A 24,688-nucleotide genomic window follows, 5' to 3' on the forward strand; every position below is an offset into this window, starting at 1 on the left:
ACACCTACACCTGGCCTCAAACACCTACACCTGGCCTCAAACACCTACACTTGTCCTCAACACCTACACCTGGCCTCAACACCTACAGTACACCCCCGCATTGATGTTCTCCCGTTAGAGAAGGCATCCTTCCTCACGTCTCTCTGCTCTGCACATGTTCCTTCTCCGCCTGCACTTAACTCCCCAACCCGCTCCTTCCTCACGTCTGGTCGCAGTGGTGATGGTGTGTTGGCCGTGGCTGCGCTTGTCTCTGGCTCCCCCACGGCTGCTGTCCGACGCGCCGTATGATTGAATTAACTTTACGACAGTTCCTTCTCAGCAGCCGATGAATTTTCATGAGTGATTCAGGGCGAGGATGTGTACATCTCTCCGCCAGGATTTACGGCTGCTGCTGTGGGGGGAGGACCACCACCGGAATTATTGAGTAGGACCTCTGTCTGGCGCCTCGCTCGGTAGTGTTGGTGCTCATGGGGGGGCGCCGACTTTAGTGGTAATATTTGGCATAATAGGGTTCCTGGGGAGTGTTAGGGATGTAGTGGGACTCGTTAAGATTCATTTAGAAAGGTGGGAGAGGCGGAGGAATGTTGATGTTGGGATAAATTGTCGCCTGTGTCTTGCTGTATTACTGATGGTGAGAGGAGTGGCTGTATGTTACAGTAGTGAGAATGACTAGTTGCGGCTGGGAATTGTCTTGAGTGTGGACCTTATCTTAGCTGGGAATTGTCTTGAGTGTGGACCTCATCTTAGCTGGGAATTGTCTTGAGTGTGGACCTCATCTTAGCTGGGAACCGCCTTTGTATCTGTCTAATTTTTGTGTGTATGACTTCCGGATGTGTACCCAAAGCGTCCAGCGAGAACAATTATTGCGCACCAGCTGGTCCGTTACGACACAGCCGAGTTCATACTTTAGTCAGTTTTGCCTCTTAACTTAGCAGTTATAGTTGCGTTGAGAGAGAGGGTAGAGGAAGGGGGGGGGGTCAGCCAACCAGAGGGTAAGACTATCAGCCAACCAGAGGGTAAGACTATGAGAGTTATGGCTCTATCTTGATCCGTGGCATAGTAGTGAAGACGTCAGTACAGGCAGTATGAGGGAACAGTGTAGAGGAGGTGAGGTATAGAACACAGGTTGAGGGGCAGCGAGCCTGATTTAGCTAGTCTGGGGAACTACTACTACTCCGTGGCCCTGGGGGAAGGTGATCCATCATGGGTGTGGGAGGTAACACACCACCCAGGTACTCAACAAGTCACCCTCACTCACCCCTTACACACCCACCTGCTCGCCGCCCACTTTCCGATTTATCTGCCGCTGCCCATCTGGGTGTGCTCTTCAGAATATCCCAGCAGCCGCCCGGTAATTTATCTTGAAAACAGTTCCAATGTGTAGCCCCAGTCACCAGTCCATGTGTAGCCCCAGTCACCAGTCCATGTGTAGTCCCAGTCACTAGTCCATGTATAGGCCGTCATGTACAGTATAGCCATTACTCAGAGTTGAAGGACTGTTGAGTGACACGGTAATAAGGTGGTGGGTGAGCCTCATCATCAGGACCCGCCCACCTCTCCCTCGACATAAGACAACTTTTTATTTTTTCATAAGAATTTTGAGAAATATTTAAGCGTTGTCCGGTGACTTGTCATTAAACAGGATGGTCCATTTAAATGTTACTTTAAATCTTACTAAAAAGTATTGACAGATTTAGATAGAATTTGGGACCATTTTTTGTTTTCCGAAATGAATACCGTAAAGAATATACTGTATATAAGGATTAATAAGGGCAATATGTACTGTAGCTCCCGGCGCTCCTACATACGATGTATACAACACTGCTACATAACTTGCCACACATTTGCCCGTAGCCTTGCTGAATGGAATCATAAAATTTGACTTGTAAACACAGCATTTATTATGTATTCTGAAATCGAACCTGAATTACATTGCCTTTCATGACCAATCATCGCTTATATAACATTCAGGCTCATGGTTGGAGGCGGGATACGTGGAGCTGCATGTTTGAAGTCGTAGTTATAAGCAGTAGGTATTTATCAAAGCAACCAGTCCTCGCCAGACAGGTTGTTCGCCCTTACTGACAGTGCAAACGATTAATCAAACTCTGGTCCTTTTGAAATTTGGATCGGTATTAACAGGACAAGAATGAGGTAATGGGTACTTCATAGCTCTAGTTAACCTGCCAGCTCACCTTCACCTGTTTGTGGTATACGCCATTCTTAAACACGATGCTTTACACACACAAAAAATAATGATTGAATGAGATAAAATGTGGCTCACGTTTAATTCAGTATCTCGATTAGATTTTAATTTCCCCATGTCGGAAGCCATTCTCGCGGCCTCAGGAGAGCTGAAATTCACATTGAGGCTTCCCTTCCCCGACTAATCCATTAGTAATGCGATCGCTTAGTAAATGGCAGGAGTAGACCAGCGCCTCTTCAACGCCATATTTTAACATTGACCAAATGGTCTGTGCTGCCATCTGGTGTCCAACATTTAGGCCGCCAGCTTCATTCACACACACACCAAAAATTAAACTGTTAGGAACCCTGGATGTTTTATCATATCAGTTTCCGCTTCAGTATGTTAAATTACTGTATATATAATGTCGTGCAGATGAATCGAGTGTGTTGAATTTGGTGTTGAGAATGTATGCGATGTTGCTCTTGGCTGTGGCGCGGTGTTGACTAGTCTGTGCTCACCCATCGTGACGCCTCTTAGTATTAGGCGTCATCCATTTTGCCTGTCAGTGTGCTCAGGTGGGGCGCATTATTCGGTGGAGCGTTGTGGTGCTGATGGCGAGACCACCTCCCTACAACCCACACACCTCCACCTCCCAACCCCACACCTCCCTACACCCCCACACCTCCCTACACCCCACACACCTCCCTACACACCCCCACACCTCCCAACACCCCCCACACACCTCCCTACACCTCCCTACACCCCCACACCTTCCCACTTGGTACATTCCATGAACTGTTAAGGTGGCAGTGGTAGCACCGGCTGGCCAGTGTTGTGCACCCCACATATTTGCGTGTTATTTTTCTTGTCACTTTTCGGCTTTGAATAAAGTCTGGAGGCAACGTTTGTCTAGGTTTGGTCATTCAGTGGACGAGAGAGCCATCAGCGTGAAATATGAAGCTGGCGCTACAGGGGTGGGCCACCAGGGGATGGATACTGAGCCAGAGATTGATGGCCCCAGCCAGGGCATGGGAAGGTCCTCCAACCGACACGTATTAGGCAATTATCAGCTTTCCATCCTTTATAACCACAAGAAATGACCATTTTCTGGGAGAGAAGGATCGTTCCCGTTGGAAGAGGCCGTTTACTCCTTCTCTCACTCAATTTTCTCAGTTTGATGCACACTCGATTCTGTCGTTGTCAGCGAGAGAGTAGTGAGGCTGTCTCCAACTTTATATTCTCTCACTAGAGCGGACTGAGAGACTACCGCTGGTGCTAACTGACTCCTCCCGATGTCGTCGGAACTTTGCCTTTCACTAACACATCCTCCACCAGGGTCTGCTGCTTCTGTTACATCTCTTATTTTACTCGTGTCTGTTTTTCTGAAATGTTAGGCAGTTTGCAAACTTTAATTTCTGTTAAAGTTATAATCTATTAATGTATTCATAAAGTTCACCCGGGGCGCACAACTCCACCAGCATGAGAATGATTGAATCTCCACACCACCACCCACTGTTTCCGCCACAGTGCTGGTAGTCAAGTGTCTGCTGGTGTAGTGTAATTCATCTCTTTGAACACATAACAGTACTCTTTTGTGTTTGTTTATCATACAAAACGGGAAATTTGTATCACAAAATGGGAAATATATACTTTCCGGGAAAGTTGGTTATCTACTTTCCCGAAAAGTAGATTATCTACTTTTCGGGAAAGTAGATTATCGACTTTCAGGGGAAGTAGATTATCGACTTTTTGGGAAATATATCCTAATTTTCCGAAGTAGATTATCATAGAAAACGGGAAATTTGTATCACAGAAAATGGGAAATATCTATTTTCTGGGAAAGTTGGTTATCTACTTATCACCATTCTGTCCCTGTTTTGGCTTGTATATTGGTAATCCACATGTGTGTGTGTGTGTGTGTGTGTGTGTGATAATAATAATAATAATAATAATAATAATAATAATAATAATAATAATAATTAACGGTTTATTGAAAGAGCTTGGCAGCCAGAAGGCTGAAAATATACAGTTACATATTTGGGGAATGGGTTACGAATTACAAATAATATACAAGTAACATAAGTGACACAAATAAGACATATAATAACTAGATGGGGAAAAGCTCAAACTACAGTTCATTTCAACATAGTGACAGTGCAAGGAGTAGTGTTTACTGGGAGTGAATACACTGATTTATTACAAGTTATTGATAATTTTACAATGGTTGGGACTGGGCTGTTCTTATACCGATCAGTTCGTGCACGTATGGGCTGGATGCGGTTGTGGTGTCGAACAGCAATTCTCGGACTAGGGATCTCAGGTGGTAGTAGGAGCCGGTGTCGGGGATGGTGTAGAAGCTTCTTACCAAATTTGCAGATGAGGTCGTGGTGATGGTCAGTGAGAGTCGAAAGGGTCAGTGTGTTGAGCGCTTCTTGATATGTGGAGTAGGAAGGGAGAGAATAATCTTGCATGCCTCTTTTGCACTTTTTCTAGGTGTTTACGTTGTGTGGCATTTAGGGAGGAAGACCAGGTGGGGGAGGCATAGGTGAGCTTGGGAAGTATGAATGTTGTGTAAACACTGAGGAGCTCGTGTGCAGGAACTCCGAGGGACTTGAGTCGGCGGAGGAGGTGGAGACGGAAACTGGAGGATTTGATAACTTCACTGACGTGTGGTTTCCAATTTAGTTTGTTGTCTATGGTGATGCCGAGGAGCTTCGTGTGTGTGTGTGTGTGTGTGTGTGTGTTCAAAGTTTGACATTTTAGGTCTTAAAGGGTTAAATGTAGTTTTCTGTTCATGTTGAGATGCTCATAGAAACTGTTATGACTTAACGTAAGTTTTCTACTAATTGCATCACTGATCAATTAGAGATGAGTATAATTTTGTGTATGAATGTGAAGTGTTAGTGTCCCGTTCTTAAACGAGGCTTGTATGTAATTGCAGGTACAGGCTACTACTCGTATGCCAACAGTGTCTCGCCTCTTAATTCTCCAGGGGGTGAGGGTGGTGGCGACTGTGGCAGCAACACCGTGGGGCGTAGCAGCGGCCCAGGTGTTCATCTCTACCACCTGGTGCGAACAGCCGATGATAACGCCTCAGGAACTATGGGCTCCTCCAGGGACGGCAGAGATCGCACTTATGGCACGCACAAAGCCATACCGGAAATATTCCTGACTCGACTGCTATCCACCAAGGGCACCGTCCAGCAGTTCGTCGACGACTTCTTTAGGACCATTCTGAGTGCCAATGACGGTTTACCTCCCGCTGTCAAATGGCTGTTTGACCTGCTAGACGACGCTGCCCGCGCCCATGGCATTACTGACCCCGAGGTCATCCACGCCTGGAAATCCAATTGCCTTCCTCTGAGGTTCTGGGTCAACTTCATCAAGAACCCGGACTTCATTTTCGACATCGGCAAGACTTCGACGGTGGACTCCTGTCTGTCTGTCATCGCACAGACATTCATTGATGCTTGCTCCACTACAGAGCATAGACTGGGCAAGGACTCACCCTCCAATAAACTTCTCTTTGCAAAAGACATCCCAAAATACAGAGCACAGGTACGTGTACGTCTGAAACACAAACTTTTCACCAAATTGACATTGCTTTACGGCCATTTATATTCTGAAATATGGTCAGTTAACTCTGTTTTATAAAAAAATTTCTCCCTCTATCAAGTTAAATAGTGTCTCGCTTCACAGTTTTGGCATATCTTGGAATTCGTATTGACTTTAATAAACATACATTTAAATTAAAAGTAATGGAACTTCTCACTGCATACCTCCATCTCCTATGACATTTTCTTTTCTTGATTCCAGGTAAAGAATTTCTACAGTGACGTAGCGACAGCACAGCCCGTGAGCGAGCAGGAGCTTGGCCAGCACATGCAGCAGCTTTCTGCCGCCCACACCGGCCATTTTGATAACTTGGCCGCACTCAAAGAGCTCTACATTTACGTCACCAAGTACCATGAGCTGGTAAGTAACTTCTTCTACTGGTACCATTGCTCAAATGTCAGTTTTCCTGTATATTGTTTATTAGTTGTGAAAGACTAAGAGTAAGAAATCCATGATCTCCCCAAGACAAAAAGGCTACGAGTATTTCACGATGAATTCACCCAAAATATCCGAGTGTGCTTTAGAGTTCCGCCGGGCAAGCTGCTACGAGGTTTTGTGCAAATAATATTGCTTGGAATTCTATAAAATAATTTCCACACCTAGTTACTCTACTCTGCTTGTGTCTGGATCATGAATAAATATATAAACTGTAAACAAAGGAGAAGCGTACGTGTGTGTGTGTGTGCTGTAGCGGGGGCATATACAGTACCTTATTTTCAATTACCTACCGTACTTTTTTATATTATATTTAGTTATGTTTAGACAAAAATTATATGAATGTTATTTCCCTGTAGATCCTGGAGTCGCTGGATGCTGACCCTTACTGTCGCAAGCTGAACCTGGCACACCGCCTGCAGTCCATTGGCTACATCCTGGAGTCCTACAGCCATGCAGGACCCGTGGCGCCCATGCCCCCCCTCCAGCTGGCAGGTCAACTGTCTGAGCTGTGAGTCCCTCGTCACCTACCTAGTTCCTGCAGTATATCGGCCGCCCAAACCATCAATCTTGACTAGTGATGGTCTGCCACGAGGCCTGACGTGATGACATAGTTTCTGTGGATATTTAAGAAATACTGGACCACTTCTGTTTGTTACAAGAACAGCTACTGAGACTCTCATCAGTACAAGTGTTCTTCCATAGTGCAATAATAACGTGTCCAGATGAAGAACTGATGTGTTTTATAAAGTTTGCGTGCACACATGCAAATGTGATTTGTATTGGATTTTAATTATTTCCAAGGATAATTTTGTTATTCACAGGGACAGTATGTCACTGAAAAATGAATTTTACGACGGTGATTACTGTATATAATTTACGAAAGTTGATATTGACACTGATGAACTTTGCCCTCTGGCAAGCTGAATGTGATACTTCGGATTTCATATTTATGTGTTAGTCGCTGTGGTCTAGTGCTAGTGCCTAAGGATACAATGTTCCTTGTTTTACATAAAGTGCTTATAAATCACTTCTCACGTGCAAATCTGCCATGCTTTACCCATGTTGACGGGACACTGCTCCAGGGTGCACTACTTCCCCAGCAGAACTCTGCTGCTGCATTAGATGACTTTTGTACATACACACTTATCTTTTTTATGCTCTAACAAGATGGGGAGAATAGTAATGGAAATTTGGAGTGGATGACTGCCATATGGATGTTTCATAGTCCAGCTTATAATGTATTTAACTACATTTCATATAACAGTCATACATTTTTATACTGCTTTTACATTTTTGGAGTTACGGAATCTCTTATTGGATCACCAATGCCTCATTGTTTTTAATAAGCTTGGTGCTATGTTACCTAGGAGGAAAACGCCCACTTTATCAAGATGACTATGAAAATGTTACCGAGTCTACTCGTGAAGGGCTTTGCCGAGACTAATCGGAGAGTAATAAGTTTCTCTCCCATCTCCATCCAATGCATCTTGTCCACTAGTCTCCTGTGTTTTTTTTTTTATTATTTTGTAATTTATCCAGTTAGACATTTTGTATATAGACACCTATTACCCTCTTAAGACGACTTCGGTCTTTCTCTCATGTACGTATATTGATTTTTTATTAGGACGTATGTTTATAATTTTATATTAGGACAACTGGAGGATGTGACATGCATGTTGAGGAAATGCTTTTGGATGAAACTGCTTTTTGCATGGTTAACATTTATAATGGAAGAAGAAATTTTGTCCAGTATTTATTTAGACCAACGCAAGTCTCTCGACTTAGGATTGTCACAGTATCCAATTATACTGTGTTTCTCATTATTGCCTGTTTCTTTAATATGCTTCATTGATTTTATTATTTTTTTTTACTGTTTTGTGATATATATTTAGTTAACTCTTGTTTTGTAAAGGTTGCTCCTCCCTTTATTATCATGTCAAATAATTTCTCATTTCATAGTTGTTTTTTTCTTGACTTTGAATTAGTGTTGATGCTACTAATTCATTTCCACACTACCACTTCATTCACATGTCAACTTCTCTATTACATAATTGAAATTCGGACCTCTATCACTTTTTATATTTCTGCCCTCATTTTTTATTTCTTGTCATTTTATACTTTCTGCCCTCACAGTTCTAACTCGCACCCTTCCCCAGAACCCGCCACTCTCTCCCCAGGTCCCACCAGCATAGTTAGTTATATAAATTTACTATGCAAAATAATAAACTGCTTTGGTCAGCTACTATTGAGGTGACGAAGAAGAATTTTGGGGACATTGTATAAATCTGTACAGAGAACTTTTGTTATTGTAAAGTATTTTTGTAAATGTGAGTATGAGGGCATTGTGTAAAATCTTGAAACTTTACTACAAATAAAGTGAGTGCCAAGAGAATTACTATTGTTTTATTATACTATACGTACATATATACTTCCCCGAAAAGTAGATAATCTACTTTTCGGGAAAGTAGTTAACCAACTCTCCCGGAAAGTAGATATTTCCCAGTTTATATGATACAAATTTCCCGTTTTCTATGATAATCTACTTCGCAAAATTAGGTAATATTTCCCCAAAAATCGATAATCTGCTTCCCCTGAAAGTCGATAATCTACTTTCCTGAAAAGTAGATAATCTACTTTTCGGGAAAGTAGATAACCAACTTTCCCGGAAAGTAGATATTTCCCAGTTTATATGATACAAATTTCCCGTTTTCTATGACAAGTAGATAACCAACTTTCCCAGCAAGTAGATATTTCCCATTTTCTGTGATACAAATTTCCCGTTTTCTATGATAATCTACTTCGCAAAATTAGGTAATATTTCCCCAAAAATCGATAATCTACTTCCCTAAGAGGTCGATAATCTACTTTCCTGAAAAGTAGATAATCTACTTTTCGGGAAAGTAGATAACCAACTTTCCCGGAAAGTAGATATTTCCCATTTTCTATGATACAAATTTCCCGTTTTCTATGACAAGTAGATAACCAACTTTCCCAGAAAGTAGATATTTCCCATTTTCTGTGATACAAATTTCCCGTTTTCTATGATAATCTACTTCGCAAAATTAGGTAATATTTCCCCAAAAATCGATAATCTACTTCCCTAAGAGGTCGATAATCTACTTTCCTGAAAAGTAGATAATCTACTTTTCGGGAAAGTAGATAACCAACTTTCCCGGAAAGTAGATATTTCCCATTTTCTATGATACAAATTTCCCGTTTTCTATGACAAGTAGATAACCAACTTTCCCAGAAAGTAGATATTTCCCATTTTCTGTGATACAAATTTCCCGTTTTCTATGATAATCTACTTCGCAAAATTAGGTAATATTTCCCCAAAAATCGATAATCTACTTCCCTAAGAGGTCGATAATCTACTTTCCTGAAAAGTAGATAATCTACTTTTCGGGAAAGTAGATAACCAACTTTCCCGGAAAGTAGATAACCAACTTTCCCGGAAAGTAGATATTTCCCATTTTCTATGATACAAATTTCCCGTTTTCTATGATAAGTAGATAACCAACTTTCCCAGAAAGTAGATATTTCCCATTTTCTGTGATACAAATTTCCCGTTTTCTATGATAATCTACTTCGGAAAATTAGGTAATATTTCCCCAAAAATCGATAATCTACTTCCCTAAGAGGTCGATAATCTACTTTCCGATAATCTACTTTTCGGGAAAGTAGATAACTTTCTATTTCCCATTTTCGGTTTTCTATGACAAGTAGATAACCAACTTTCCCAGCAAGTAGATATTTCCCATTTTCTGTGATACAAATTTCCCGTTTTCTATGATAATCTATTTCGGAAAATTAGGAAATATTTCCCAAAAAGTCGATAATCTACTTCCCTGAAAAGTCGATAATCTACTCTCCCGAAAAGTAAATTGTGTGTGTTTACTTGTTATTATTCGTGTATTAGAGTGGATTGGTTGGCTATGTGATGTGCTGGAGGTCGTTTTCGGATTCCTGTACTTCATTAGTCGGATTCCCTGCATCGGTTACTCAGGCACTCGGTGTTGATCGTCAACCACGTTCCTTCACGTTCGTTATTCTTTACGGTACGTTTTCATTCCTGTTCCTTGTTGTAGGATCTTCGCCAATCACAAATCTTGATAAGATTTCTAGTTGTTTGGTAATTTGGATCACAATGTATAGGTAATAGATTTGTACCACTGGAGAAAAACCGGTTATTGTTGTCTTTTTCCACATGTTTGACTTTGGCTTTTCACCACCATTCTGTCCGTTTTGGCTTGTATATTGGTAATCCACATGTGTGTGTGTGTGTGTGTTTATGTGTATGTATGTGTGTATGTGTGTGTGTGTGTGTGTGTGTGTTTGTGTTCAAAGTTTGACATTTTAGGTCTTAAAGGGTTAAATGTAGTTTTCTGTTCATGTTGAGATGCTCATAGAAACTGTTATGACTTAAACGTAAGTTTTCTACTAATTGCATCACTGATCAACTAGAGATGAGTATAATTTTGTGTATGAATGTGAAGTGTTAGTGTCCCGTTCTTAAACGAGGCTTGTATGTAATTGCAGGTACAGGCTACTACTCGTATGCCAACAGTGTCTCGCCTCTTAATTCTCCAGGGGGTGAGGGTGGCGGCGACTGTGGCAGCAACACCGTGGGGCGTAGCAGCGGCCCAGGTGTTCATCTCTACCACCTGGTGCGAACAGCCGATGATAACGCCTCAGGAACTATGGGCTCCTCCAGGGACGGCAGAGATCGCATTTATGGCACGCACAAAGCCATACCGGAAATATTCCTGACTCGACTGCTATCCACCAAGGGCACCGTCCAGCAGTTCGTCGACGACTTCTTTAGGACCATTCTGAGTGCCAATGACGGTTTACCTCCCGCTGTCAAATGGCTGTTTGACCTGCTAGACGACGCTGCTAGCGCCCATGGTATTACTGACCCCGAGGTCATCCACGCCTGGAAATCCAATTGCCTTCCTCTGAGGTTCTGGGTCAACTTCATCAAAAACCCGGACTTCATTTCCGACGTCGGCAAGACTTCGACTGTGGACTCCTGTCTGTCTGTCATCGCACAGACATTCATTGATGCTTGCTCCACTACAGAGCATAGACTGGGCAAGGACTCACCCTCCAATAAACTTCTCTTTGCAAAAGACATCCCAAAATACAGAGCACAGGTACGTGTACGTCTGAAACACAAACTTTTCACCTAATTGACATTGCTTTACGGCCATTTATATTCTGAAATATGGTCAGTTAACTCTGTTTTGTAAAAAAAATTTCTCCCTCTATCAAGTTAAATAGTGTCTCGTTTCACAGTTTTGGCATATCTTGGGATTCGTATTGACTTTAATAAACATACATTTAAATTAAAAGTAATGGAACTTCTGACTGCATACTTCCATCTCCTATGACATTTTCTTTTCTTGATTCCAGGTAAAGAATTTCTACAGTGACGTAGCGACAGCACAGCCCGTGAGCGAGCAGGAGCTTGGCCAGCACATGCAGCAGCTTTCTGCCGCATACACCGGCCATTTTGATAACTTGGCCGCACTCAAAGAGCTCTACATTTACGTCACCAAGTACCATGAGCTGGTAAGTAACTTCTTCTACTGGTACCATTGCTCAAATGTCAGTTTTCCTGTATATTGTTTATTAGTTGTGAAAGACTAAGAGTAAGAAATCCATGATCTCCCCAAGACAAAAAGGCTACTAGTATTTCACGTTGAATTCACCCAAAATATCCGAGTGTGCTTTAGAGTTCCGCCGGGCAAGCTGCTACGAGGTTTTGTGCAAATAATATTGCTTGGAATTCTATAAAATAATTTCCACACCTAGTTACTCTACTCTTTCTTGTGTCTGGATCATGAATAAATATATAAACTGTAAACAAAGGAGAAGCGTACGTGTGTGTGTGTGTGCTGTAGCGGGGGCATATACAGTACCTTATTTTCAATTACCTACCGTACTTTTTTATATTATATTAAATTATGTTTAGACAAAAATTATATGAATGTTATTTCCCTGTAGATCCTGGAGTCGCTGGATGCTGACCCTTACTGTCGCAAGCTGAACCTGGCACACCGCCTGCAGTCCATTGGCTACATCCTGGAGTCCTACAGCCATGCAGGACCCTTGGCGCCCATGCCCCCCCTCCAGCTGGCAGCTGTGAGTCCCTCGTCACCTATCTAGTTCCTGCAGTATATCGGCCGCCCAAACCATCAATCTTGACTAGTGATGGTCTGCCACGAGGCCTGACGTGATGACATAATTTCTGTGGATATTTAAGAAATACTGGACCACTTCTGTTTGTTACAAGAACAGCTACTGAGACTCTCATCAGTACAAGTGTTCTTCCATAGTGCAATAATAACGTGTCCAGATGAAGAACTGATGTGTTTTATAAAGTTTGCGTGCACACATGCAAATGTGATTTGTATTGGATTTTAATTATTTCCAAGGATAATTTTGTTATTCACAGGGACAGTATGTCACTGAAAAATGAATTTTACGACGGTGATTACTGTATATAATTTACGAAAGTTGATATTGACACTGATGAACTTTGCCCTCTGGCAAGCTGAATGTGATACTTCGGATTTCATATTTATGTGTTAGTCGCTGTGGTCTAGTGCTAGTGCCTAAGGATACAATGTTCCTTGTTTTACATAAAGTGCTTATAAATCACTTCTCACGTGCAAATCTGCCATGCTTTACCCATGTTGACGGGACACTGCTCCAGGGTGCACTACTTCCCCAGCAGAACTCTGCTGCTGCATTAGATGACTTTTGTACATACACACTTATCTTTTTTATGCTCTAACAAGATGGGGAGAATAGTAATGGAAATTTGGAGTGGATGACTGCCATATGGATGTTTCATAGTCCAGCTTATAATGTATTTAACTACATTTCATATAACAGTCATACATTTTTATACTGCTTTTACATTTTTGGAGTTACGGAATCTCTTATTGGATCACCAATGCCTCATTGTTTTTAATAAGCTTGGTGCTATGTTACCTAGGAGGAAAACGCCCACTTTATCAAGATGACTATGAAAATGTTACCGAGTCTACTCGTGAAGGGCTTTGCCGAGACTAATCGGAGAGTAATAAGTTTCTCTCCCATCTCCATCCAATGCATCTTGTCCACTAGTCTCCTGTGTTTTTTTTTTATTATTTTGTAATTTATCCAGTTAGACATTTTGTATATAGACACCTATTACCCTCTTAAGACGACTTCGGTCTTTCTCTCATGTACGTATATTGACATATTAGGACGTATGTTTATAATTTTATATTTGGAGGATGTTGCATGTTGAGGAAATGCTTTTGGGAAACTGCTTTTTATGGTATAATGGAAGAAGAAATTTTGTAGTATTTTATCGACTTATTGTCACAGTATCCAATTATACTGTGTTTCTCATTATTGCCTGTTTCTTTAATATGCTTCATTGATTTTATTATTTTTTTTTTTACTGTTTTGTGATATATATTTAGTTAACTCTTCTTTTGTAAAGGTTGCTCCTCCCTTTATTATCATGTCAAACAATTTCTCATTTCATAGTTGTTTTTTTCTTGACTTTGAATTAGTGTTGATGCTACTAATTCATTTCCACACTACCACTTCATTCACATGTCAACTTCTCTATTACATAATTGAAATTCGGACCTCTATCACTTTTTATATTTCTGCCCTCATTTTTTATTTCTTGTCATTTTATACTTTCTGCCCTCACAGTTCTAACTCGCACCCTTCCCCAGAACCCGCCACTCTCTCCCCAGGTCCCACCAGCATAGTTAGTTATATAAATTTACTATGCAAAATAATAAACTGCTTTGGTCAGCTACTATTGAGGTGACGAAGAAGAATTTTGGGGACATTGTATAAATCTGTACAGAGAACTTTTGTTATTGTAAAGTATTTTTGTAAATGTGAGTATGAGGGCATTGTGTAAAATCTTGAAACTTTACTACAAATAAAGCGAGTGCCAAGAGAATTACTATTGTTTTATTTTAATATATATATATATATATATATATATATATATATATATATATATATATATATATATATATATATATATATATATATATATATATATATATACATTGGGTCAGGTCATTACAGGAGATCCACCAATCCACGGACACCACCTTCTCCGCCGCACACGAAAGAAGAGCTTATAAAAATTGAACGCCATAACTAGTAAGATAAAAAACTTAGAGAACCACTACTCATTTACCCTACAACTACCTCAAATGCTTTCAAAACATTTTTAACCTTGGCCCACTGACAAATAAATTCATGTAACATATCAGTTTTGTACTGACCATCACTAAGGTTTATTGAATTCATTTCCCGAATCAAACTTGCTTCAACCAGAAGATTTTTCTGACACATGTTGGTTTAAACACTTCTATACTGTTTTACCAATCCATGGGATGATTATTGTTCCTTATATGAACGAAAAGTGCATTGCTTTCAGATGCTGTTCCTATATTATACTTGTGATGTTTTATTCTAAGTTGTAATGCTTTCCCAGTCTGACCTACATAATTTCCACTACAATTGCTACATGGAATGCAGTAAATGGAAGTGTTTGGCAGTCTACTGTCGTCCATGCGGATAATATGGCCAGTCCAATGTAGTTGTTCATGGATAATGGTAGCCTCGATGCTCCTACAGTTGGTGTCAGCAAGAATACTGGCATTTTGTTCTCATATCTTCCCAGCGAACTCAGAGGATGGAACATAGACTACGTTGGTGAACGTTTCCAAGTGCCTTGAGGTGCCTCCTGTATGTGGCCCATGTCTTGCTGCCATATAGCAGGGTGGGGAGGACTACTGCTCGATATACGTGAAACTTTGTAGATAATTTCAGCTCCCTACAGCTGAAGACATGGGTACGGAGTCTGCCAAAGGCTTGAGATGCACATCAGATCCGATGTCCATCGATGTCCGCGGTGGTGGACAGGTGGGAGCCGAGAGGGTAGTGCCATTAAGCTGGATGGATGGTGGAGGTATGGCTGAACCAGGGGCAGGCTGAAAGAAAATCTGAATCTTATTTACATTAACCTCAAGGCTGAAGTGTGCATACGCATCTCCGTAGATGTTCTGGATCTCCTGTAGGGCGTATTCAGGTCGTCTGCATACTGAAGTTCAGTAATGGAAGCTGCCAACACCTTTGTTCCTGCCCGGAGCCGTCTAATGTTGAAAAGACCCTTCATCCGGTACTGAATGTCCTCCCCGCTGGCTAAATTGGCACTGGCACGTGTAAGGAAGGCAGTCAAGAAAATGGAAGAGAGAGAGTTGGTGCGATGAAGACGCCAGTCCTCCTCTCCTCAAGACACTACAACGGCTTACTTTTTCCTGTAATTTTGTGGAGTTTTTGGCTGCTACAAAAATCATGGCTACCCCACCTACTGCTGTTTAGACTCAAGCACCTGCCCAGCCAGGCAGAAGGGTGAAGTCGATGACTCTGGCACGCAAGAAGAAGATAACAGACCGGCTGGACAATGACAAGAAAGTGTTTATTCTTCTTATTTAAGGGGCTATTTCTGATTTATTATTCACCTTATATAACTAAGGTACACATATTTAACTGAGGGTAACTTTCATTGAGGTAATGTGCAGAAAAAGTGCTTTGAAAGACCAGTTTTGGGTTCATGGTGTGTGTATCTGGAGGGGTCCCGGAACCAATTGTCTTTTTTTCTCATTAGCGCTCCAATTTACCCGCGTACTATCTATCTATCTACCTACCTAACATACACACCCACCCAGGAAGGAAGGAATAAACTCACTTTCCTCCTCAAGGCATCAACATCACCACCCTCATCACCAACTTGGTCGCCTCTCGACAACAAGCCACCATAATCACACACCGCCCCTCCCCTCTTGCCCCCCCCCCCACCCAAAAGAAACTTCCTTCCCCAGACGAAATGCAAAGACGTTTTCCTTGTCTAATTATGGAAAAGTTGGGACGTTTAGGAGTTCTGTGAAAGGAGAAACGAGAAGACGAACGGAGAGAAAGGTGATTAGGTGTTAAGGAGAATGATCTAAAGGGGTTAAGGGGGTTTATGTCGAGATGGATAAAGGGGATGACATAAATGGTAAGAAAATAATGGAAGGGATTTGAGGGAGAGGAGCCTTAACGGAGTATTAGGATTAAGGTATATTGGGGAAAGACTTTATTGAGGGAAATATATGGGATGGGAGGGAGGGAGGAAGATAAATAATCACTATTAGGAGCATAAGGAACGGAAACTAACGGAATGGGGTTATTTGGGTAGACTAGGGTGAGGGACGATGGGAGGGATTTTAAGTAAGGTGCCTATGGGAAGAATTTAAGGGAGGGGCATATAAGGATGGGACTGAGGGATGGGGGGGGGGCGCAAGAAGAGAGATCACGAGGATGGGAAACAAAACTGGCAACAATTAGAAGAGAACGAAGGGAAGAATGAATCAGAGAAGGAATCCAGAAAAGGGGAGATGAAAGAAGGTGGAATAAAGTAATGATATAAGAAAGAAATTAGAAAACAGATTGTAAAGAAGGAGAAAATTGTAAGGGTTGTTTATCTAATATTCCTCTCACCACCAACAATGACTCAAGTCTCGTAATCAAGTGTTTATATTCTTTATTCTTTCATTTTCTCTCTCATTCAATTCCAGTAAGATTGCCGTCCGTGTCATTCTGCCGACTGACAAAGACTAAACAAGGTTCGTGACGCCAAGAGGAAGAGAATCTGATCTGCTGGTCTTAAGACGACGTAAATTATGTGGGATTATGAAATGGTTGCGTGACGGGGCAGAATGACCAATACAGTGCCAGGCCAGATAACAAACTTTGACCCGCGTAGGGCAGCTCCCCCAGGAGTGCTGTGACGGCTGCTGTCCCCAATCTTTCACCAGGCGTTGGGAGTGCAGCAATGACCTCTGTTCACTCCGATGCACAAGGTCCTGATAAGGGTACTGTAGTGACTGCTGCCCTCCCCGCTGTACAAGGTCAAGACAAGGGTGCTGTAAAGACTGCTTTCCTCTCCGCTGCACAAGGTCAGGACACGGGTGCTGTATGACCATTGTCTTCACTGCTGCACAAGGGTGCTGTAAAGACTGCTGTCCCCGCTGCACAAGGAGGACAGGAGCAGGGGTGTTGTGGTTGATATGATCCTCCACTAATAAACTCTGCCTCAGGGTCTGCTGTGTGGGGGTCAGAACACCAGCTGTGTGGGGGTCAGAACACCAGCTGTGTGGGGGTCAGAACACCAGCTGTGTGGGGGTCAGAACACCAGCTGTGTGGGGGTCAGAACACCAGCTGTGTGGGGGTCAGAACACCAGCTGTGTGGGGGTCAGAACACCAGCTGTGTGGGGCCCCTCACTAATCTCAAACATCATTTCGGCTTCAATTATTACCGTTGTGTTTTAGCGTAACAGGTACATGCACGCGAGCTTATAATCATGCAAGTGCTTTTGTGAGCTCCCAATTATGCATGAAAGCACACACAGGCATACAACTATGTATATTCGCATAAGCATAGTTACTCATACATACCTGCAATCAAGCACAGAATTACGAGACTTTCCAAAAATGCAAACATGTACAAACAAAAAAACACACTAGTGTATGTAAGCAGACAACCGAATATTTGTCAGCAAGAACTAAAAACTAAACAGAAAACTCATATGAAACCAACCACACACACACACACACACACACACACACACACACACACACACACACACACACATATACATACATAAGGAACAATCTCATAAGCAAACATTCATGCACACAATTGCCCGACTGCTCCTAGATGCACACAAGCATACAACTAAGTATAAGAAACGAGAACATAATTACACACACACACATGAATACATATCACGCAGCTGCACCTAGACTCCTGCAAGTATATAAATAAATGTAAATGAATAATAGCAGAGGATGGATGACAGAGGCGGAGGAGAGGAGCAAGATGGAAGAGGATTGTGGGGCTGGGCAAGAGAGGAATGTAAGTGGAAGAAGAAGAAGAATACATAATATACATGCATACATAATACACAAACACGCATACAGACGACGTTCGTACTCTTCAAAATATAATGATCGTCGTGGCTCAGAAGGATCGGTTTTTTTTCAGATTTTTTTTTATATTAATGAGTAATATCCGTGTTCCGTAGAGCGATTTACTCGTTCATCCCGGCCTCACTTAAGTGGTTTTTACTAGACGACAGTGAGCAGCGGCGCAAGGTCTATAAGCAATATAGCCCTCACTTATTAAGTTATAGTGACGCTCTTCACACAACACCAACTGTAGAGTCTGACAATGATACTGACCGGCCGGTTGATTTGTGGAAGTAATAGAATACCACAAGTGTTGGCACTTCACCTGGTACAAGTGTTGGTACTGCACATGTTTTGTCACTGAAGTTGCGTTGCGAAGTGTTGTCACAAAAGCTCCCGTAAATGTTGGCAACAAACTCAGTTAGTGTGATGCATTGCCTAACGCTGGACACTGGTATTAACTTTCTAGTGAAACTTTAAATGAATACATTATACTGCAGCTGTAATGGTCTGCATTTTAAATAAAAGTTTCTGCTCCATAAATTAAATAAATTTCGGGGCCCGTTTACCCTCAATACGAACAAGCTTGAGACTCGCTCGACATTCAAATCCGGATTCATAATCAGACTTTCGAGAAAAAAAGAACACTGATTTGTCCCCAATAACTGGAAGTGTGGGAGAGTGTTCATTATACTCACTGACACACAACGAAGGTGACTGTCTGGCTGATATTATAATAAAACATATTTTACGTTCTCTTGTTCATATTTAATTATCACAAAATCTATCTAATAAATACTGACACCAGCATCTTTGGCACCTCGATTTAAACTCTTGATTCTATGATGATCCAACAGACTCTACTTCCTCACTCCAGTTATAAACAAACCACTGTAACGTCTGCACACTGGTTGAAATGTTAAGTAGTTTTGTGAGTGATGCCTCAACCCGCAGCTGAGTCCGGCTTACAGGGTCTAGTAGTCGCCGGACCACGTAAGGAAAAAGGATGTTGGATTATCATCAGCAAACGTTGACAGAACTCATATTTTCAGTAGAATTATAAACTTCATCAGTATTCTCAGAGCATGTAAGTTGTGTGTATGTTGAGGTTTATAACTGACTGTATTACTCTGTGGATAAGATCTGCCGCCGCCTTGTTGCTAATGAAGATCTGAATCGGCTTTGTGTTCTAAACAGACGTTAGATCGCTTACAAGGTTATTCAAAAATATCTCTGCCAAGTGCACAACCTCGGCAAGTTTGTTAGCAACAGTGACCTTGACCTTTGACCTAATGACCCCTAGGGATATATAAACATGTAAATACTGGAGTGGTAATGGTGTCCAGCCAAAATTAAACTGGTCAATCTAAAATCTAAAATTATTTGTGGCGACAAGTCTCATTTTGCCACATGCATAGCCCCCCCCCCTTCCCGTACACGCACGCAAACACAGATGACATAGTGGGGAGAACTCGTTAGGAATCTTTAGCACATGTATTAATATAAGTGTTTAACAGGAATTGATACACATGCCGCCCATAAAATAAAATAAAATAAAATAATAATAATAATAATAATAATAATAATAATAATAATAATAATAATAATAATAATAATAATAATAATAATAACACAGGCAATATGTGATCACAGTAAAATCTTTTTGACGCCGAATTCTTTCAAAATTATTCTGTCATGTCCATTTGGAATCTCATCCAGTTTTAGCGTCAAGGACCACTGCAGCGAATTATCCAATACACTGTTGAAATAATGTACAGTGTTTGAAATGTGTCCGTACTCTTACTACACTTACATGTCAAAAGTTAAACGAGATGAATTTTGGGCGAGCGTTTTACATCAGTTACAACATGACCGGGTTAGGTAGTGACTGTTAGCAAGAAGATCTAATGGAGTTTGTGTCGGTGCAAGTTCATGTCTATCAGTTCACATCTCTTCCCATACTTCTCTCCCACGTCTACTATGAGAACCTGTCTGTGATCATCTCCAGACTGTGTTGGACGAGAGCATTTATACCATAGATATTTCTCATCTTCCTAGAGAAATATTTATATCTGGGACAACAATGATGTTCTCTACTGCTGGGGGCGATGATGTGTCTCTTACTACCTGAGGGGTGGGGGGGTGGGGGAGGGTCAGTACTTAAGGTAAAAAAAAGTAAATGTTTAGATGATAAGTTAAAAAGGCTTCAGGCTCCTCGTGAGTGGAGTCTTCTGTAACTGTCCTGATGAGAGAGAAGTACACGAGGGTTGATAACAATAATGGGGAGTTTTAAGATACCTGTGGCTATTATATATACACCTGTTGTTTATATATGCAGGTGAGAGAGGATCATGATAAAACCCCCGAGACATACAGACATACTACTAATATCAACTTATTTACCATAATGGCGAGTAAAGTTCCCCGCCGCGCCATAATAAAGTCTACAAGGCCATAACTCTAACCAATGATAGTAGGACATTATGATTATCTACATCGCCTGAGACCCTGAGTTGGCAATACCTACTGTACATACCACTTAGGTAAAAATTCATTACCAGTTGTTGGAGTTATCGCGTTGTATTTTTTACGTTAGATAACACCTTACCTGGATCCTGCTGCAGGTGTTCAGGGCCAGAGAAACACCCTGCTGTGTATCATGAGGATCGACATTACATATTTATGATTATTTTATGTATATCTCATTTGATGATTTGCAAAACCTAGGAGGATGAGAGAACTATTCCAACAAAAAGCAACTACTGAAGTCTCGAGTCAATATACGAAGGTCAATTTGTCCATTGCATTCAAGGTGAGTGTGTGGGTGACGCTCAGGTGAAGAAAAAAACAATTACGTTCAAGTCGTTCAACAGGTGCGGCAGTGTAAGTACAGACTCGTGTACCATCACAATTAACCAACACTCATCATCGGTACCACCAGGTGAAACACTACAAGATGTCTGGACCCACAGGTACGTTTGGGTAAGTACAGATTCATGTACCGCCACAGTGAACCAATACTCATTATGTACTGTACCGCCGTCTGAAACACTGCGGCTCATATTATACAGCAAGAATGTTGGACTTTGAGACATAAATGTCGGTACATTAATTCACCGGCATGATATAACATAGTGTGTGTGTGTGTGTGGTCTACACCGTATAAACTTCACAGTCTTTTAGATAATTAGGGTATTATTTCTCAGCAACTTCAGTAAGAATCATGATTTAAAAAAAAATCGACTTTCCTCCTGATAAAGAGCTCAAATCTAGTAAAAGTAGCTTGTTCGGCTCCGGGGCACCCCAAGTCCACCCTGCTATATATGGGAAGGGAAGGCGGTCACGTGCAGCTCAGGCCACGCTCTCACCTTCTGTACCGAGGTACAGTGTGTTGTCTCGGCACTATCCTTAATGGCCTATGGAACCCACAATTTTGCTCACATTCACCAGTGAGCCCGTGTGTGTTCCATATGGTGACTCAAACTGCTCTACGTGATGATCCGCCATACCTGCACTTCCCTGAGACACATTACCCCAGTAACTCATCACGTGCTGGACGCTATATAATCAAGATGCCATGGTAGCATTTAGAGTTATCTTATCATGCATTAGCCAACAGCCTTCGTGGTAAAACTCGCCCTGTGATCAACAGATGGCGCTGACAGTACATTCCTAGTCTTTTCACCGAGGTGTGTTTGTTTACATGGCGCTGACACAAGGAGATTTACGCCGGCCATCTTTCAATGGTGAAAGTGACTTGCTGGATATTAATTCACAAAAAAAATAAAAAACTTTTTAACAACACACTGATTTGTCCCTGTATACATGTGTTGCTTTGTAATCTGCTTACACAGAATGTAGTGATGGAAGGAGACAATAAAACACCCTGAGGTGTGTGACCAGACCTGTGGTGGCGGGAGACGTTCTTTGTCGTCCGCAGGAACAATAACAGTCGTTGCCATTCGTCTGTGTGTGTCTGTCTCCGTGATATTCATATATAGAATGTTTGCAGGCGCTGAGATCACCGACCCATCACAGTACTGTGCTTTGTATACCCAACGATTTCCTTCCTGTTTGATATAATCATTGTTCCCGAGCAGCGTGGACCGCGGTGATGCACTGACACACTCGCTTATAAGGCAGCATATATGTGGTGTTGTAAGGCAGCATGGTAGTGTACACATCGCATTACTCACCTCCAGTACCCAGGCGTGGAGGCGAGACCTACACGTTTAAATATTTATAGAATATCCTGTTTACCTGCAAGTTTTCTTACTGGAGCCATTACGACATTCTCACGAGCATTATCTATTTTCTGCATCACATGATAATCTAAAACAATCCCTGGTGACGTTTCCAAGACAAAAATTAAATTCGGTGGAAGGTGACCAAGACTCACCGGGAGAGACGGTAATAGTGTGCTACATGACTCACCATCAGGTCCTGAGGTTTATTAATACTGTGTTCTTCCTTAAACGCGGCGGCCATTACGTGAGTAGATCTAACAAGAGGAAACACTCGCCTGTATGTACACAGTGTCCTCCCTGCTCTTGGCCGGGAGGAGTTTCACGTACACTATCACAAGTTGAGTCACATCCTCATGTTTTCTTTAATCCGGCCCTGTGACGCTGCATTCTGAGAGTGCAACATGTTTGGTGGCATTGACAAACGACTTGTATATGAAATACATAAAACATATTCTCCAAAAATATCCAATATATTTAAATTTAATTAAACTTCGCGATCAAGATATTGAATCTGAACTTTATTTTTCTCATTATTTAATTAGTCAAGGATAATTAAAACAAATGAGATAATAAATAAAGAAGCCGTTTAAGACCGACTCGGCCCCACCGACCACAACAGACCAAGGAACCATGAGCTTTGACACTGATACCGAAAAATGATGATTACCAAATTCATATGAGATATTATTGTCATACCTGAACACAGTTTGATTAAAATTCATTGCTGTTTGTAAGAGTTATTTTGTCCACACCTGCCCAACGCACGACACAGACACCACATTCATTCAAGAGTCCTTCACCCAAGCCGATGGAGGACAACCAGGATAAATTTTCCTCGCCAGGTCATAGACTCAGCCGCCCCTTCAAAGGCATCGACAAGAAGTAGCGTCTGTTGGCCCAAGTTAGTGGTGGGGGAGAGTTTGGTGTAGTTGAGTAACAGTGGCAATGTGTGGCTAATGTGGGGACACTCAGGACACTCCCCTCCCCTCCCCTCCCCGTCCACACTGTAATGCAAGACTAACTCCCCCCAACTCTTAACTCGTATAAGAGCAGCTCGTTAGGAGTCTTTCAGCAGCTGAAATGCATTATCATCCGGCGGGGAATGTCATTGTGAGATCGGCTTTTGAATGTGGGACTTGCTGGGTAATTCTGTATATGTTAGATTTATGATGGTAACTACAGTGTGCTTGTCATCCACACACACACACATATATATATTCATAAACATACACACACGCACAGACACACACGAGTAAACATACAGTATACCGTTTCTATGTTACAGTATGTATGTATGTATGTATAGGTATACGTGTGGTGGTATGTATAAATCACAAGTGTATAGAGACAATACTTCCAGACACAACACACTCGACACTCACTGGTCCACACACTCACCAGGACACACACTCACTGGTCCACACACCCACCAGGACACACACTCACTGGTCCACACACCCACCAAGACACACACAGTCACTAGTCCACACACCCACCACGACACACACACTCACTGGTCCACACACCCACCACGACGCAGTATCTGGTCCGTCCACCCACCCACCAAGACACGCACTTACTGCTCCACACACCCACCAGGGCACGCACTCATTTGTCCACACACACCCACCACGACACACACTGCTCCATGCACCCACCAAGACACGCATTCACTGGCCCACACACTCACCCAGACACACACCCACTGGCCCACACATCCACCAAATCAATACAATCACTGGTCAACACACCCACACACACCAAGATAAACGATGGGAGTATTGACCACACATATGAACTCGTGGCCAAGCTGTTCACAAAACCACCTATATGTTTAGCAGAAGTAAACAAGGAGTGCTAGGTGACGTATCATAATACTAGGGATGCTAACGAAGTGATGGCGGGTGACAAATTCGCCGCTTTGTCACTGTCTGGCGGGTGTTTAGGCGAGAAAATGCCGGGAATCTAGCGAGGTTGGCGCGTCTTTTCCTCTGGTTAGGCTGTGTACTCGTATATTCCTACTCTGGTAGTAATATCAGTTTAAAAAATCATCAGAAAAATGCAAGTGATGAGATGTACAATAATAATAATAATAATAATAATAATAATAATAATAATAATAATAATAATAATAATAATAATAATAATCAGGGCT

The 24,688-nt window shown here is 41.9% G+C and overlaps 1 protein-coding gene across 8 annotated transcripts in view; it reads left to right on the plus strand.

The window, feature by feature from the left end:
- Window positions 1-13,486, plus strand: part of LOC121866828 (plexin-B-like) — a 441,813-nt gene extending 428,327 nt beyond the window's left edge. For 6 of the 8 annotated variants that reach the window (XM_042366559.1, XM_042366562.1, XM_042366564.1 and 3 more), the window contains 3 exons: window positions 5,130-5,746; window positions 6,005-6,163; window positions 6,598-8,633. In XM_042366559.1, the coding sequence (XP_042222493.1) occupies window positions 5,130-5,746; window positions 6,005-6,163; window positions 6,598-6,753 (932 nt within the window). In that variant the 3' untranslated portion in view covers window positions 6,754-8,633. Of the gene's footprint in view, window positions 1-5,129; window positions 5,747-6,004; window positions 6,164-6,597; window positions 8,634-12,412 lie in introns of those variants that run through there. The other 2 variants (XM_042366560.1, XM_042366563.1) reach the window with 2 other exon arrangements.
- Window positions 13,487-24,688: the final 11,202 nt, after the last annotated feature.

The sequence above is a fragment of the Homarus americanus genome, unplaced genomic scaffold (assembly GCF_018991925.1).
Source record: "Homarus americanus isolate GMGI-L3 unplaced genomic scaffold, GMGI_Hamer_2.0 scaffold40108, whole genome shotgun sequence".
NCBI classification, from domain to species: Eukaryota; Metazoa; Arthropoda; class Malacostraca; order Decapoda; family Nephropidae; genus Homarus; species Homarus americanus.